This window comes from Colossoma macropomum, unplaced genomic scaffold (assembly GCF_904425465.1).
Source record: "Colossoma macropomum unplaced genomic scaffold, Colossoma_macropomum, whole genome shotgun sequence".
NCBI classification, from domain to species: Eukaryota; Metazoa; Chordata; class Actinopteri; order Characiformes; family Serrasalmidae; genus Colossoma; species Colossoma macropomum.
Window position 1 is genome coordinate 5,495,744 of NW_023494803.1, and position 18,451 is coordinate 5,514,194.

General features: G+C 40.8%; 1 protein-coding gene across 1 annotated transcript; it reads right to left on the reverse strand.

Annotated features, from left to right (window-relative positions):
• Positions 1 to 771: 771 nt before the first annotated feature.
• On the reverse strand, positions 772 to 18,451 carry exo1 (exonuclease 1). Its single transcript, XM_036593426.1, is given in 15 exon segments — positions 772 to 1,008; positions 1,010 to 1,031; positions 7,156 to 7,349; positions 7,689 to 7,781; positions 8,838 to 9,381; positions 9,696 to 9,915; positions 10,926 to 11,148; positions 11,294 to 11,396; positions 11,683 to 11,825; positions 11,827 to 11,871; positions 13,206 to 13,418; positions 14,907 to 15,044; positions 16,495 to 16,618; positions 16,754 to 16,873; positions 17,838 to 18,451. Coding segments are annotated over 15 exon segments (2,412 nt in total). The 5' UTR covers positions 17,999 to 18,451; the 3' UTR covers positions 772 to 939.

Consider the following 18,451-nt stretch of genomic DNA (forward strand, 5'->3'; position numbering starts at 1 on the left):
TATATATATATATATATATATATATATATATATACAGGGTATATATAAAAATAAAAAAATATATATATAAAACAATTGGGTCACACTTAACTATATATATATATATATATATATATATATATATATAGCTAGTACCATTCTCTCACTGGTAAAATTCTGGTCATCTCTTCCCTTTAAAATGTCTGGACTTTATATGGGCTTTGTGTTAAAATAAACATTTACCATAATACTAAACAACACCAAGAAAAACTATATAAATAATTGATAAGTAAATTATATATCTATATAATTATATTATCTCAACGACGTAGGTGCCAAACAGTATGAATTCATGAAAACTGATACTGTTGACATTCAATCTTGTTAGCCATGTTAGCCCATTAAATGCTTTGGCCCTCATTCAAACCAGTATCATAGAACATTCCTAAACCAGTCACGCCACAGGCAGCAAACTCGCAACTACGCATTGCTCATTCATCTAGTATCCAGACAGGCTTACAGACCGAATCTTTAATTGACTGTATGGATCATCCAAGAGAGCAAAAACAAACCACCCAGAGATTTTAGCCGACTACTACATGACTACTACAGCCCTGCCCACGTAGGCTCCTCCTAACATGTGTCATGTGCTGTATCTGTAGACTCGCTGAGGTCAAAGAAATATGCAAACTCATTCGTTATTAGTCTTTTTATTTAGTAAAATAAAAATGCATTGAGATTCACAAGTTGATTCAAGAGAGAATGAACATACATAGTATGTTTAAAGTGGGTTTTACTGCAGGTATGTAGTCGGTGATGATTGGTACGCAATGAATCCGAAAGGACTGTGACGCCAGGATCATCTTTACCTTTTAACTGTGTAACTGTTATGTCTTACAGTCATATGTGGCCGTGGCTCGATTTGAGAGTGGAGTTCTTCTCATCACGAGGTAGAGGTTTTCATCCGATCAAGGGCTGTTGCGTCAGCACGTTGTCCTTCACTGGTGACATGGGCTCTCCTTTTTTACACAGGGTGTAACTTCGAGTTCTCCCTGAAACACACCCACAGTTGTGAATTAAAACACACTGTCCTGTGAAAGAGACATCACCAGCACCAGTGTTGTGAATGCTGAACTGAACGAGTCAGTTTACAGACAATGCACTTGAACGCAAGCGGCGTTCACTCGCGCGAGAGTGAGCACATACGTCATGATGCTTACATTAACACAGCCAAGCATCTCTGGTGCTTGCAGCAGAGACAGAACTGCAGAAGTTGGTTTGTTTGAGCATTTGAAACAGTTTTATGTTTGTTTTTTTTTGGGGTTTTTTTTAAAAGAGGTCATTAAAAGATGTTGGCTGAATATTGCACTTTGAGCCGGTACCTTTGTTTATATTACAGTTTTTTGTCTGGTCTTGTCACAGTAACGGCAGTACAGCTTATTCTGTAGGGGTTTTTCTATGCAGAGCCTTTTTTCCCATTAATCAGAATGAATCTATTTTGTGGTTTTGAACTGCTGCATACACCAATCAGGCATTACATTATGACCACCTCCAGATGGACTACAGGCTGTAATTTTAGAACTACAAAGTGCACCTATATAGTAAGTGGAGCTGATAAAATGGACGATGAGCGTAGAAACAAGGAGGTGGTCATAATGTTATGCCTGATCGGTGTATATTAATACTGTCTAAATAAAATTTTCCATATATACTTTTTCCATTGTCCGCATAATACGACACATTGTTTAATGGTGAAAATATATTCTTAATCTCCACATTGGTTTTTAATGTAACTTAAAGGTTGTGTAGAATAATTCATTTCGTTTATGAGTAGTAATGATATTGGGCTGATGATGGATGGGTAGAAAGAGGTTCCACTGAAAAAGAAGAGGCCTATTTGAGTAAAAATAATCAAATTAACATGAATTAGTTCATCTGTGGAACTGAATTTAGTTCAAAATGTTTAAAATGCATGAATGTGAACTAGTTCATTTTCATTAGTATGAACTGAACTTTGAACTTGCACAACACTGACCACCACATGATCTACATTTGCAGCTGGCTTCACTTCACCATTTTACACTGAAGCTAATGCAACCTCTTTAGCTCCAAAATGCACTTCGTCATATTCTTTACTTCACAGCTTTCATAGTTCATCAGCTATGTTCAAAAGGTGGGGGTCGTATGAGAGCTGTAACTGTCTTCTTTCCAGTCAAATAGATGGGTGATGTGATTTTAAAACTTTATAATAAAAAAAGCTGAACTCCATTTTTAGTTTTCTATAAACTGGATCTCAGACGGCGTCTTTTCAGTGATCTGCTCTGTAAAAATTACTTTTATAAAAAAATACAAAAGAGCATCTTTGTATTTTTGGCTTTCAGCAGTAAATTGTGAGTATATGGCATTATGTTTATGATCATTAAACACATTTTCTGTTAATTTGAGGGGAGCTTTTACAAAAAAAAAACAAAACACTTTTTATTTATTTCATGCGGTTACTGAATAATTTGCCTGAAGATTTGCAGAAGTAAATTCAGATGGAAAAAATGAAATATACCCTGGAGAATAACTGGTTAAAAAGCTTTAATGCCATTAATGCTAGTTTTTCCTAGTTTGACCCTTTGAACCTATGGAAGAATCTGCAATAGTAGCCCACAGCTTTAAATGGGTTTCAAAGCAACACCTTCAGCGCCATCACAGACTATGTTCAGCAATATTCATGGAAGACGTAGGAATAAATCAACAAGTAGCCCCAACTAAAAAATGCATGTGTGATTTATAGCCATTGGTTAGAAACATGTAAGCACTGTTGCACTCACTGGACACTGGCGATGAAAATCACGTTAAGGGGCCAGATTCATAAAAACTTCCTTAAGAAAAAACTTGAAGGTTCCTCAGACAAACAGTAAGAAGTTCACAGGAATGTTCTTAAACGCAATCCTAATAAAAAACTTGAGAAGTTCTCAAATATTCTTTAAAAATTTTCTTAAGTAAATCATGCATTATCATAAACGCTGCAAGATACATTTTGAATTTTTATTATCTGTTATTTACTTAAAAACATCAAACCAAGCTTTTAAAAAATTTTAGCAAACAAGAACTAGAGGTGATGGTGGAAGAAACGGCCAACAGGAAAAAATTCTTAGAAAACACGATGATTGTGTGACGGCGGAAAGCGAGAGACGAGGATGGGCGAGAGCAGCAGAGGCAGCGTCCATAAAAAATGAAGATGTTGACCTCATCAACTCTCACAGCCTGAGACGAGTATGAGGCTGTCGCAAAGTTACCAACACATTTAAGAACAATGTTTTCAAGAATAACACTTGGGCCCAATCCCATTTCAATAACCCCAACCTCTGAGCCCTTAGCCCGCTGTTTTGCGCGTTCACGTCTAGGGGTAGGGGTGTCCCGATTCTTGTTGAGATAGAGGGGGAGGGTGAAGTGTTGGGGCTACATGGCCCTCCAAACGGAGGTTTTTCAGAGACTCCAATCAGAGAGTTATGAGAAAAAAAGAAAAACCAGCAAGACGGCTGAACAAGAGACCAAAGAAACACACAAATGTGAGAATTTACTCTGTATTATCTTAGTTTAATGTCGTTTCAGTGTATTATGGTCATTTTCTTCATAACAAGCATATATAATCGCTAGTACTATGCTAATGTCTCGGTAGCTAGCTAGCTAACTTTCCCGTTCCACCTTAAATAGTCCAGCGGTTCTGATGCCTGAGGCGCTAGAATGTAACTGCTGCACCATTTAAGGTGGAACAGGAAAATTCGAAAGAGAAGCCAGTGAAAAAGAAATGAGTTCAGCTTCATATCACCAAAGAATTAGCGGTGGGTGATAAATAATTGCCCCCCTCTTTGAAGGCATATGATGCCCTAAATGTAACTAAAGCCCAGCAGTGAGGAGCCGAACTCTGCTATCACTGCAGACGGGCCGGGTCGCCTACAGAGCAGCGCTAGTAGCTGTTAATGAAGTTATGCTCTTTTTATTTGAGGGTCTCATTTCAAAGGGAAGATTTCAATCACTACCCCTTGTGACACAGCTCTGAGGGGCGAAGGTATCCGAAGGTGACACTTGAAAACAAGGGGTAGGGGTAAAAATAAGAAATGGGACTGGGCCTTAGTCTTTGAGTTAAGACAAAAAATTCTTCAGAAGTTATTTGAAGAATACCAACTTTTTCTTAAGAATGAAGGCAAGAAAAAAAAATTACATATAAGATTTTCTTTCTTAAAACACTTTCATGAATCCGGCCCCAGATACATGAGTTTGCATGATAAAAACAATGTTATTGAATTACTGAAAGTAATAAACGCTTTTTAATAAAGCTTATTGTGTCCACGCGAACAGCCGTAACAAAACGCACTGCTTTATAAATTTAAAAAATCTTATTTCGAGTAAAATTTGAGTAATTAAGACAGATGCTAATAATTGCAATTACTACATAAATAATGCAACTAATCATTATGGATTATTTTATATATAAACAAAACTTTTATATTTAAACAAAAAAATTACTTCACTTGTATATCAGAGCCACATAAACATCACCGGCTTCTTCCTTGTCCTAATACGTCTCTTGGCTTCTTCCCACAACCATGACAGGTCATCCAAGTGAGTCAGGGCTGAGGACTTAGTCACTCACACCGTATAGGAATTTCCTTTCAGCTTGTGCCAAACACCACCCAGCTTTAAATAATCTTAATCACTCTCATTTCACATCAGCATTTAGCTGCACCTGTGTCATGCTAATGGCTGGTGTGAGATGATACCACTCCCTCTCGTTGCTGTCCTGCATTAAAACGCTGCTCCAGCTGGCAAAGCATGGTACTGAATGGAGTAAATAAAGCTGATGGTAATGTTTGGCTAGATATAAGAGCCAACACTGAGTTTGAACTTCCTGCAAGATATTAAAGTTTTAACAAAGAAACTGTGCAAAACGCGGGAGGTCATTACTGAGGATTACAGTAAAACTTCCCTATGCTTGCAGAGTGAATAGAGGATTACCCTGCTCTCAGCTTGAGGAAGTCCTACTAATATGACCTTTTGGAGATATGGGAAACGTAGTATGAGTAATATCATTATTTGTAATACAGCATTCAGTAAATGAGATACAGATGAACGTGCTTTATCACATTTTCACCAGCTGACAAAAGATTTGTTTTCATTGATTTTTTTTTCCTGTTTACTTGTTTTGGGAGTGTTTTCCTACTTCAACCCCAATTCCAAAAAGGTTGTGACGCTGTGTAAAATGTAAATAAATGTAAATAAAAACAAATCTCATAGACCCATATTTTATTCACAATAGAACAGAGAGCACATATCAGACGTTAAAAGTGGGGCATTTTAACATTTCATGAAAAACATAACTCGTTTAGAACTTGATGGCAGCAACGCATCTCAAAAAAGCTGGGATAGAGGCAACAAAAGACTGGAAAGGTAAGTGGTACTAATAAAAAACAGCTGGAGGAGCAATTTGCAACTAACTCACATGACTGGGTATAAAAAGAGAGGCAGAGTCTCTCAGAAGTAAAGATGGCCAGAGGTTCACCAATCTGCAAAAAACTACGTCTAAAAATTGTGGAACAATTTCAGAAAAATGTTCCTCAAAGTAAACTTGCGAAGACTTTGGAACTCCCACCATCTACAGTACATAATATCATCAAAATCCCTGTACGCAAGGGACAAGGCTGGCGGTCAGTATTGGATGCTTGTGATCTTTGGGCCCTCAGGCGGCACTGCATTGAAAACAGGCATGATTCTGTACTGGAAATCACTGCATGGGCTCAAACATTTCCAGAAATCACTGTCTGTGAACACAGCACGCCGTGCAATGCACAAATGCAAGTTAAAGCTGAATCGTGCAAAGAAGAAGCCATATGTCAAGACAATCCGGAAACGCCGCTGTCTTCTCTGGGCCAAAGCTCATTTAAAATGGACTGAGTCAAAATGGAAAACTGTTCTGTGGTCAGATGAATCCAAATTTGAAATTGTTTTTGGAAACCATGGACGTCGTGTCCTGCGGACTCAAGAGGAGAGTGACCATCCAGCTTGTTATTAGCACAGTTCAAAAGCCTGCATCTCTGATGGTTTGGGGCTGCATTAGTGCCTATGGCGTGGGCAGCTTACATACCTGGAAAGGCTCTATCAATGCTGAACAGTATATAGAGGATTTAGAAAAACATATGCTCCCATCCAGACAGCGTCTCCTTCAGGGAAGGCCTTGCATGTTTCAGCAAGCCAATGCTAAACCACATACTGCAACCATCACAACAGCATGGCTTCGCAGAAGTAGAGTCCAGGTGCCGAACTGACCGGCCTGCAGTCCAGACCTTCCACCAATAGAAAACATTTGGCGCGACATGAAAGGAAAAATCCAGCAAAGATCCAGGACTGTTGCGCAACTAGAATCCTACATCAGACAAGAATGGGAAACATTCCTCTCCCAGAACTCCAGCAGTTGATCTCCTCACTTCCCAGACGTTTACAGACGGTTGTTAAAAGAAGGGATGCTACACGATGGTAGACACGGCCCTGTCCCAACTTTTTTGAGACGTGTTGTTGCCATCACGTTCTAAATGAGTTAATGTGTCTCACGAAGTGGTAAAATGTCTCACTTTCAACATCTGATGTGTTCTACAGGGAGATTCACTTGAAAGAGGCCCCGAATATTCTGCAATAACTCTCGCTAGGACGAAGCAATCTGAACGAAACAACATGCAACGAGCTCCTCGGCATATGGAGCTTCAAACAAGCCAGAATGCATCTGCGTCGGATCGACGTGGTAGGCGCCGGACAGCCGTTGCAACGTTTAATCTCTGTTTGCAACTGCCGGGTGCATACCCCTGTACCCCTACATGTATCTAGCAGAAAACGGATATCACTTCCAGCATCGCATGTAATGCAATCGATTACACAAACGTCAGGGTATGTAGTGAATTTGTTTGGTTCAGATTGATTCATCCTAACGGGAGGTACAACAGAATATTCGGGGCCTCTTTCGAGTGAATCTCCCTGTATGTTCAATTGTGAATAAAATATGGGTCTTTTTTATTTACAGAATTGTATTTACATTTTACACAGTGTCCCAACTTTTTTGGAATTGGGGTTGTACATGTACTTTGACTGGTGTCTCTCCCAAAAAGGAAGCATAAGTGAAAGCCTCCATTCACTTACTTCTTGAATCCAAAGTTCTTCCACAGGCCACTGATGGTGGACTGCAGTCCCGGGCTGTTCTCGTTTGTGACGGCTACCTTCTTCCCGAGTGCACCAGGCTTCTTTCTCAAACCGCTCGCCCTGGCCGGAGCAGAGGGTCTGATCTTACTACCTTTATCTTGCTCAGTGGGCCGCATCCGGGGCAGACCTGACACCTGAGGTGTGTTTGGGAGGGGAAGTTATAATGAAAGAGAAAGGAAACACTCGGTTAGATTAGGATTCTTATGTTGTCTTTTCACTGACACTATAGTGTGATGATGCACTGAGTCATTACACACTTTCATTTAATTTGGGGCTTTCCCACTTGCTCAGGCCTACAGGTCGTTTAGAGAGATGTGTACTAAGATACAGTTCAGTGATATTCCCCCTCCACCGCCACCCCACTCCCACAGCCAACGAAATACAGGAAATAAGCCTCAATCGACGTAACCATTTTGTCTGGCGTATGAAATAGCTCTGCGGTCACGGGTCATTTTGTCGTCAGCACTGCCTACCTTTGTCCTCATCGGTGTAGATTTTACCTCCTCGGTCAAAGGGGAGTTGCTGGGAGTCACTGAAGAATCAGAATCTTTCCAAGGGTCTTTGTCCTAAAAGACAAAACAAGGAGAAAAAGAAATAGAGATGACATAATAAAAAGGATAATATAGAATCAGAACTGTAAAATATTTGAACAGTTGTAGATAAAATGAAGAAAAAAAAATACTGAACAGTAAATTAGGATTTTCGTTAAATTAGCTTGTCTCTAACATTATATACCGATATTCTTCAGTGGTCAGGACCCCCATGGACCCTCACAGAGCAGAGGTACTATTTGGGTGGTGGATCATTCTCAGCACTGCAGTAACACTGATGTGGTGGTGGTGTGTGTTGTGCTGGTACGAGTGGATCAGACACAGCAGTGCTACTGGAGTTTTAAAACGCTGTGTCCACTCACTGTCCACTCTATTAGACACTCCTACCTTGTCAGTCCACCTTGTAGATCATCTGCTGCACTATATACTCTAATCTTACAGGGTTGCTGCACACAATCAATGTTTTTTAATACCTTCAGACCCATTTCCACAACGAAGCTATGCATATAAACTCAAACGACATGTATTAATGTCATTTTTTATTATTTTACTCCAGCTCTTAATCAGTGGTCAGTTTCTGACCACAAGACTGCTGTTGACTTGATATTTTTTGTGTTTGGGCTTTTCTGAATCAGTTTAATACACAGTGTCCCCTCACCTCACAGTGTCACTCTTCAGGCATTATCTTTGGATTTAGAGTAAATAAAACATTTTCAGACATTTTATGACCTTATAATGCTTTTAAAGATGCTATAAGACTTAAGAATGTGAACTCATGTGAATGTGTTATGTGAATATTAAATCTATTTAATGGAATAAAAATACAATGCGGCTAGGCTAACAAGGTTAGAGGTGAAAACAGATCATTAAAATATGTCTGTTTATCTTAAAGCCTTTGTTACCTTTCCGGATGTAAATTTAAAACCATCTACTGTGGATTTATTGTTTGGGTTTAATATAGTAGAGTAAAAAGTAAGTTGCTGTCTGGTTACTTTCTCCTGACATGTGCAGTAGCCTTAAGATTCCTATACTTTTTTTCCCTTAAAATAAAAATTGAATATAATTTTTCACCTTTTCAGGTGAGTCTTCAATGACCTGATGGCTGGATGGTGAATCCTCCAAGCTAGAGGGGCCGCTGCTGGGCTGAGAGAAGTATGCACTGTCCTGAGAAGGAGGAGAACCCGGAGGCGTTTCTACATCAATGGTGCCCTCTACAGGAGAGGAGGGGCAGGAGCGCTGAGGTGATTCTCCCCTAGAGATACTATCCTTTTTCCTCTGGAACTGGCGGAGGGCTAAAAGGCCTGAGGGAGCACTGGGTGTCCTAGACCGGTCTGTAGTGGCGGATGATGGTGCTGGCCCAGTTCTGGAACGTTCTGTAGAGCTGCTGGACCACTTGAATGCACTGAGGTTCACACTGGCACAACGAAGTGGAGGAGAGAGGGTGGGTGGTGAACTGGGGAGCTCAGCATGGTCGTCTGCTGTCACGCTCTCTGTGAGGTTGGCTCCGGCTACAGAAGACCCGTGGTCTGATTTTGGAGAATCGGATGACTCCTCCTTCACAGAGGACTTTTGCTCCGGACACTCAGCTTTGGAGAGGTCCCTGCCGGCAAAAAATCTGAAGGAGATACCAGTCAGAATACTCAATTAATACGCTAATCTTCAGATTAAGAAGTGTCTGCCAAAAAAAAAAAAAAAAAAACCCACAGAAAAAGCCCTCAGCCCACACAACAGCTATTCTGATCACGCTCTGTGATTTCCCCCAAACGTGTCACATAAATGTCATTGCAACACGTTACAGAATCACTGATCGTATCGCTCGTGGCACATTCAAACAAACAGAGTTTTACAGGAAGCAGTTATCTCCATTGTGCATTATACTGTAGAACTATACGCCAAATTGTACCCTTTAGTTCTGTGATAAAATGCTACCTGCTCAGTGTTCCCTGCTCTCCGTCGTTTTCGTCTGATTGGTTCCTCCACTGCAGTAGTGTGGCAAAACGGTTACGAGGTCGAGGTCGACTGGTCTCCTGGGAAGTGCTGCGCCCCGCTTCCATGGTGGCTGGAGTTAGATGGGGAGGCGTTTCTTTGCAGTGTCTCTTTGGGCCGGTTGAGTACTGCTCCAACATGTCTTCCTCTGAGACACCTGAGTCTAACATTGGGCAGGAACATAAATGCTAGCTAAATGTTAGGAAAGCTGGCAGATACAGTGTCTGATTACAAATGTAATTACATTCATGTTATTACCCTTGTGTAACTACATGAAAGAGAATAGGCTGTTACAACTATTAGGATACACTTAAGCTGTACTTCTGTAATCCATCTGTAACAGTGACTAAATCGTTAGTAGTTACATTGTTGTTCACATGTAACTACACAGTTATTAGAGACAATATAACCAAACAAAAGTGGGACCAAACTTTTTCATTTAATTTTATTTAAATTCATTTGACTGTATAAAACAGGGTTTTTTTCCCTTCATTTTAAAAGTTTTCCTTAAGATTTTTTTTTCTTTCTGGGGAAAAAGAAAGACTTTTCTTTTTCCTAATAAACAAAAGCCAATGACACAACTTCGATATTTTAGCCAGGACTTCAGCAGTTCCAACTTACACACAATATTTGGCAGTTCATTAGATCTGGAATATGAATTTGACAGCATCGAAATTCTAATTACAATGATCTTTTATCTATTTTTAGCTAACAGCTAACTGCGCAGTCCTAACTTTAACTTAGCTATGCTAGAGACCTTATAACTGCAGAACATAGCGGTGCTGTCACCAGCATATTTTAGTATACCGCACCATGACTGGTTCAAGCTTATTTGTGACACAAAAAAGCTGCTATTTGGCAAATAGCTTTTTTAAAGCGGCTATGAGAAAGACTGAGTTTTGACCTGTGTCACATATTTTTGTAATTTTTTAATTTTATTTACTATTTCCGGTCTGAGCAGTAAAGCAACAAAACCTATGTATCTCATTTGTTCAGAGTCTGAATCACTTGAGATTAGGCTACTGAAAAATTCAGTTCTGAGGACTGGAGAGCAGTTGACTATTTAAAAAAACACATTTTTGACAGCAGTCTTTAAACTCAAATCACCATTAGCGTACGATTTCTCTCTTGGCCTGAATGCTGACTCATCTTAGTAAGATCGGCCTTGCTTACCTTCGCGGGGTCTCTTGACCTGTGCCTCTCTGCTGGGGAGTTTCAGAGCCTGGAAGGCGACGAGTCTCTCTTTCCCCCTGGTGGGAGAGGGTCTATGAGAGGAGGATGAGGTCTGAGGCTTGGAGGAACCTGCCACATAACCCCTTCTCCAGATGCTGCCATGGGCTAGGCTCTGAACGTCACAACTGTCGTTCCAACCTCGACTGCGAGGGGCTTTGACAGGCTGAGAAAAATAAATAACAGTGCACAGTGTAACAGGTCCAATGGAGAAAATCACAGTGGGTGTGGCAGTGATTACACCTTAATTATAGGAGGAAACTTACATGGGAATAAATATAAATGAAGAAAAAAGGTATACAAATATGTACCTGTGCTGGAGGGGCATCAGGGTCAAAATCATCAATTCTCTTCATAGTGTTAATATCCACGTTTCCAAGAGCCATTTGCAGACCTTGCTTATCCCCTACATTTCTACAGTCGTGCAAATTAAGGAACATTTTCAACAGATGGCCAGAAAGGACAGAGAAAGGGTTTCTCCTCATTCACTAACTCATTCAAATCCACAGACCCGGGCGCACATTCTCCAGTTCAGGGAGGCACCTTGCAGACTCCTACAGACATAATTGTACCTATCTTAAGTCACCTATAATACCTGAAATATCTGAGATTATTGGGAAGAAATTTATTAGAGAGCTGGACAACCCCTTTCAAACTGAAAGACACAATATAATGAAAACTCTTCTGATGTAAAAGATACACGCCTGCGTAGCTGAGGGTGGCTGGGTCGATGTGCTCAGGGTATGGGTTCAGGGGCACCACTTTCCTATTGATGGGGTCAAACACGAGCTGGTACAGGAACGTGTTGTTGGCCTTCACAAAGCCCTCGACGTACTCATCAGGGCACGGTGATGTTCATCTTCAGATACTGGCCAATCTTCTTGATCACCTGTGCAAAATAACATGAGCTTTTAAGTCATTTTCTAAATGAAAAGAATAAAATGCAGACGCAGCCGTAAAGAAACTCTCACAATCACCTAGAAACGTAAGAAAGAGAGAGAGCTTTACGTTGGGGATGCACAGTATTATCGGAATCATACTGGTTTTGTCTCCCAAAAAATTTGTAAGCCACCCCAAACTGAAACCATTCAAAATATTACACTGCTTTGTTTACATAACATTTCTCTCTTAATTGTTTGAATTACCATAGTAAGGATTGCTAAAAACGACAAATATCAGATTATACAGAGTACATGCGCTACACTCAGACATACGATGCATACAAACACATCTATGGTCTATAAATACATTTTAAAATGTATGCATCATCATCAGAATTGACAGATATGAGTACACCAGAACGTGTCATCCCCACTTTGTGTTTCTCCACTGAAGAACAGGCATACGAGACATTACAAACGTCCATGTTTAAGTAGGTGAAACACTGAGGTAACCGTGCGCTGCTCAATCAAATACACTTCACAGTAGGACAAAAATAAGGGTCTTCTTACTGCAATTAGTGGCCAAATTAACACTTTCAACCAAAAAAATAAAATAAACAGAAAAAAGGACTGAACAAGTCACGCTGCTTCCGATTAAGGTTAAATGGGTCTACAACAAAGAGGCAGACACCGTCTCTTTTGCTATCCTTCAGATACATTATATAGACAAGATTACGGGTGTCAAACTCGACCACTAAAAGAGCCATATTAAAAAATCTCAACAGATCTGTGGACCAGCTGTGTTTTTATTTTATTTTTATATTTTGCCGTGACCCAAACTGGCCATAGTCTATTCAAAATATGCCAAAACTACAACAAAAAAAGGAACAAAACAAACTGTTTTATACAAAACAATAGACTATATTAGCTGCAGATACCTGTTAACCTTTCTAAATGTCCCCAGTGTACAGTAGGTTTTTAAAACTGCCCATTTGCTTGAACCAGACACCTGGTATCTTTGTTTGTTTGTTTGTTTTTGTGGTGCAGGGAGGAGCTGGGAGCAGATATTACGTTGCAATGCAAGCTGGGAACTGTAGTGCAGTTCATAACTAATATTAACAGAAAATTAAAATAATTTTGCGGGCCAAATAGGACTGTGCCAGGGGCCTGACTTGGCCTTGTGTTTGACACATGGGGTCTAGATGAAAGCAAAGTAACTTAATATAATTTATGTAAACTAAAAACCACCACAACACCGAACAAAACATCTATGGATTTATGTTTTGGTCAAGAATATTCATGAATAGCATTTCAGTGCATTATAAAAACCCTGTGGTTGTACCTTGAGTATGTCTGGGTTGTTGGCCATTCTCAGCAGCTTGCAGGCCTTGCCCAGGCCGATGCCGTAGAGCGAGGCCAGGTAGTCACAGCCGGACAGGATGCACATGTAGCGGAACTTCTCCTCCGTGAAGACGTCGCCCAGTGACCGGCAGCGGCCCAGGTGGCACTGGTCAATCTCCAGGCCATTCCCCTGCTTGTCCATCTTCAATATCACCTGCAGATAGACACATCTCTCTGAGTGGGTTCGTCTCTCACATGCCAGCAATTGCAATTTCTAAAGCTGGACACTTTGAGCCCTTAGTAGCAATTTAACGTTACTAAATTGGCAGTCGCTAAAGTAACTTAGGTTTATTATGAAATAATGGTATATATTTCGTATTGCGATCACTTTAATACATACAGAACAGACAGAACCTCTCTCTTTGCAATGTTTGCTTACTTATCTCTGGTGTTAACCATATAATCTGGTAATCTGTATGAAAATTAAACCTGATTTGTAGATTTTTATTTAGTTTTTGCCAATAATCTTATTTCGAGGACCTCATTTATGCAGCTGAATGATGGTGCCACTGAGCAGACCAGACAAGCTGATTCAGGGTTTGGTCACGTTAGAGCGCTTATAGAGCCGTGTGGGGTTAATAGCTTTGCTCCAGAATACAACAGCAGCTGAGTCGGGCCGAAGATGGTGAAGTACAGCTTGCAACAACCCCCTGAACATCCTGTGTTGTGTCCAGAATAGCACAGCAATGCAAAATATCCTAAAAGAAGCAGCATTGGCCTGCGTTGTCTGAAGGCTGTGGGCTGGTGGCGGCTGCTGTAAAACAGCAGTGCTGCTGGAGTTTTTAAACACCTCAGTGTCGCTGCTGGACTGAGAATAGTCCACCAACCAAAAATATCCAGCCAACAGCGTCCTGTGACCACTGATGAAGGACTAGAGGATGACCAACACAAACTGTGCAGCAGCAGATGAGCTATCGTCTCTGACTTCACATCTACAAGGTGGACTGACAAGGTAGGAGTGTCTAATAGAGTGGACAGTGAGTGGACACAGTGTTTAAAAACTCCAGCAGCACTGCTGTGTCTGATCCACTCGTACCAGCACAACACACACTGACATACCACCACCACGCCAATGTTACTGCAGTGAACACAATGTTTATTCAATATTTATATTTCACCTACTATGTTGCACTAATTCCAGTTAAACGGGACTAATAATATTATTATTAATAATAACACAATTGGTCAGTGTTCTACTATGCATGATGTGTTCAGAAAAGCATATTGTACTGTGACAAAATTTCACGATAATGATATATATAGTCATATTGCCCACTCCTAATTACAAAACATATTTTTCAATTAGTAGGCAAACTGGGTTTTAGCAGACAGTGAAATAAAAACGGTAAAAAAAAAAAGTGTATTATATTTAAATATATATATAAAATGTGGAACTGCCACCTTAAAAATTACCCCTTCGGGCCTTGCTGGATTTTCTGGATGCCGTGTAGGAACAGTTCTTGCTATGGTTTGTATTAAACAAATAAAAGATTACTTGCTTTAACTAATGGTTAACCAGGTTTCTACTGATCGCTGCAGGCCTCAATGAGAACCGCTTGCACTTCATCGCCTGCCGCAGCACTGAGGACCAAATGTTAACAAATCTAACAACGTTAAATTTTCTTAAACACCACTCCATTACCTTTTTGCAGCCAAATGCCAGCAGGTCAGAGTCCTCAGTGATGACGGCCTGAGCGATTCCACTTTTGTTCAGGAAGGCCAGCTGAGCATCTGCTTCATACGGGGCCACCACACAGTCCACTCCACGTGTCCTGGCAGCCTAAAGACAGAGATAATGTTGACAAACAGCAGACAACACTAATGCCCAGCTTGACTGACAATGAGTAATGAATACTGTGTAAGTTCAAATAATGCAGAATTTGCATTCAATGGCCGTTTATCATTACAAGAAACAACGCTTTTTTGGATTTGCATAAATACAGTTTATGCAAACCAGAAAAAGCATTGTTTCTTGTAATGAACACAAGTAATTAACGCTCTACTGCATGTATTATGAGTGCAATTTTAAAAAAATGAATCCGATTCACTTTTTTGCATAAAATTGACCCTTGAATTTTTCAAATAATACTGTGCGCAGAAGTCCTGTTGGGGTATGTTGCCTTGAGGTAGCATTGTGCGACAATGGGATGAAATTATACAGATCCATGTTCCCTGAAGTGGTGAGGTCGGGCTTGTGACTGGCTAAATCCATTCCACTGTCGCACAATGTTGCTTCTAGGCAACAAACATATTTCTACAAATTCACATAACTGAAAAATGATACTGAACGTTAAAAAAAAAGAGGTTTAAATGTGCCCACCAAGAGAGAGTGTGACCAAATACATGCTTTTTTACTGACTTACTCAAACTCCGCCCTTTATTGTTAACCCTCTCAGTGTCCTTAATTGTGTTCAATGTTATTGTAAAGTGAGGAGTATGTTTGTTGCCCTGAGGCAACATCGTGCAATAGAGGGTTAAAAAAACTACTCTTTTTTTGACAAATTATTATTACCCTTCATCATCCACATTACCTAAAACTCTGTTACATCATAAGACGAGGTTATGAGAGTTAACACACTGACGAGAGTGTCAGACCTTAATAAACAAATAAATAAAATTCACATCATTTTCCTTTCACCCCAAATTAGATGTGTTTGGTGTCGAGTTCTGGCTTCTTTAGTTTTGCACTGAAGCTATAGGGGTAATGTAGTTGGAATGCAAGTCTATACCACCCAAAATCTTTTTAGTCTTGTAGCTCAAGTGCAAAGTATTATTTTATTTGAACTTGAGAGGCAATTCCTAACTGAGCGCATAAATATATGACCCACACATATAAACTCAGTAAGCACATGACATAACAATTATTGTGGGACAGACCAACATCTAGGTCAGTGACAACCACGGCCCAAGGGCAACAGCTCAAAGGCAGAGAGGAAAACTTTAATGGGTCATTAAAGATGAATTGATAGAATGTCCTAATTTTAATGTCTGTCTTTTATGTAATAAAGCCAGTAGCTTCAGTGGGAGACCAAATATTCTGGAGCAAACAGATATTACGCTCTGTAGACTTGGACTAAAGAAAGGACACAAAATACATGATCTTATAGAAAAAGGTTTTACTTCTGTTGATGTTTGTCAATTTTAAGGGTTGCAACTTAGAAAAATCCACAGATTTATACCACATTGGGGGTAAAAGGAAACGTGTACATTTTTCAGGGAACTGTTCCTACCTTAATGACTTCATGCGCCATAGAGGGAGTGACATTAACACAGCGAGTGAAGCAGTCTCTGGCCTCAGCCAGCTTCCCCTCCCGCAGCAGCTGTTTCCCTTTCTGCAGGTTAGCCTCACGCCGTCTGACAATTATGAGGAAAAATTTAAATATGACATTAACCAGAATTGGACATTCTCATTTCACTTATTCAACATGAGTGACAAAAAAATGGCCTGGCGCTTCTCAGTGACCACAAAACAGAATTCAGAGGACTCACTCTCGTCGTGCCTTCTCCACTTCCCGCTTTGAAGGAAGGTTTCGTCCATCAAACACCAAGATGGGCTTGACGCCAAAAGACAGGAGCATGTCCACGAACTTCATACAGTAGGAGACATATCTAAACACAAAGAGAACAAAACATCACTACAGTGTATGGCAATACAGTTACAGACTGTAGTCCATCTGTTTCTCTGCATACTTTGTTAGCCCCCTTTCACCCTGTTCTTCAATGGTCAGGACCCCCATGGACCCTCACAGAGCAGGTACTATTTGGGTGGTGGATCATTCTCAGCACTGCAGTAACACTGACGTGGTGGTCCTGTGTTAGTGTGTGTTGCGCTGGTGCGAGTGGATCAGACACAGCAGTGCTGCTGGAGTTTTTAAACACTGTGTCCACTCACTGTCCACTCTATTACACACTCCTATCTTGTCAGTCCACCTTGTAGATGTAAAGTCTGAGACGATAGCTCATCTGCTGCTGCACAGTTTGTGTTGGTCATCCTCTAGTCCTTCATCAGTGGTCACAGGACGCTGCCCACAGGACGCTGTTGGCTGGATATTTTTGGTTGGTGGACTATTCTCAGTCCAGCAGTGACACTGAGGTGTTAAAAAACTCCAGCAGCACTGCTGTGTCTGATCCACTCAGACCAGCACAACACACACTAACACACCACCACCACCACATCAGTGTTACTGCAGTGCTGAGAATGATCCACCACGCAAATAGTACCTGCTCTGTGGTGGTCCTGGGGGTTCCTGACCATTGAGGAACAGGGTGAAACAAAGTATGCAGACCACAATCCGTAATTGTAGAACTACAAAGTGCACCTATATCACAAGTGGAGCTGCTAAAATGGACAGTGAGCTTAGAAACAAGGAGGTGGTTTTAGGTTAATGTTATGGCAGTTAAAAGAACTGAGCACCTCATATAAATCTACCCAAATACATTTATAAAATATACATTTTGCAATAAGTTAAAGCTCCTATAAGACACACATTCACTGTAGCGGCTTGTATAGTGCCTATCACAAGTGGGTGTCCTGTGTATTACAATATAAAACACAAAACTTTTGCAAACTCACTGATCAGTTGGCTCCCCTTTGGCCAGCTTCTCCGCACAGGAAAACGCTCCTTTGTGCAGCCAGCAGTAAGTGTCCACTGCCACGGTCTGTCCCCTGTACTGCCTCACATGGACGGGCTCTGCTGCGTCTTTAATGAACTGTAAAAGTCCCTGAATCCCCATTTTACCTGTCTTTTAGGGAACGACTGCTTAGAGGCGGCGAGTTACCTGCTGTCCTGCTGAATGTGTCGCCTCAGGAGTCAAGAGGAAGTTAAGCTACAGAACGCAGTTTTAAAACACCCCTTCAAACATCAACCGAGGCTTAAAACCGGTTCGGCGGTGGTTCCCTGACCGTACAGAGGTCCAGTCACTTCATCATCCTCTCACATTCCTTGCAATAAAGCAGTCGCCGCCAAAACTGGCTAACCTAACTAGCTAACAAGCTAGCTTAACTAAGACAACACGACGATTATCGCGTTCGAGCCGCCAGCAAAGCACAGCATTAGCTCATATTAACGTTCCCCACAAATCAGCTATTCTATTTCAACCGTTTCCATAAATAATAGTCTGTTATATTTCAAATTTGCTGGACTTCTTAACCGCCTTCGCTGCCCAGCAACAACTCCACCGAGATGC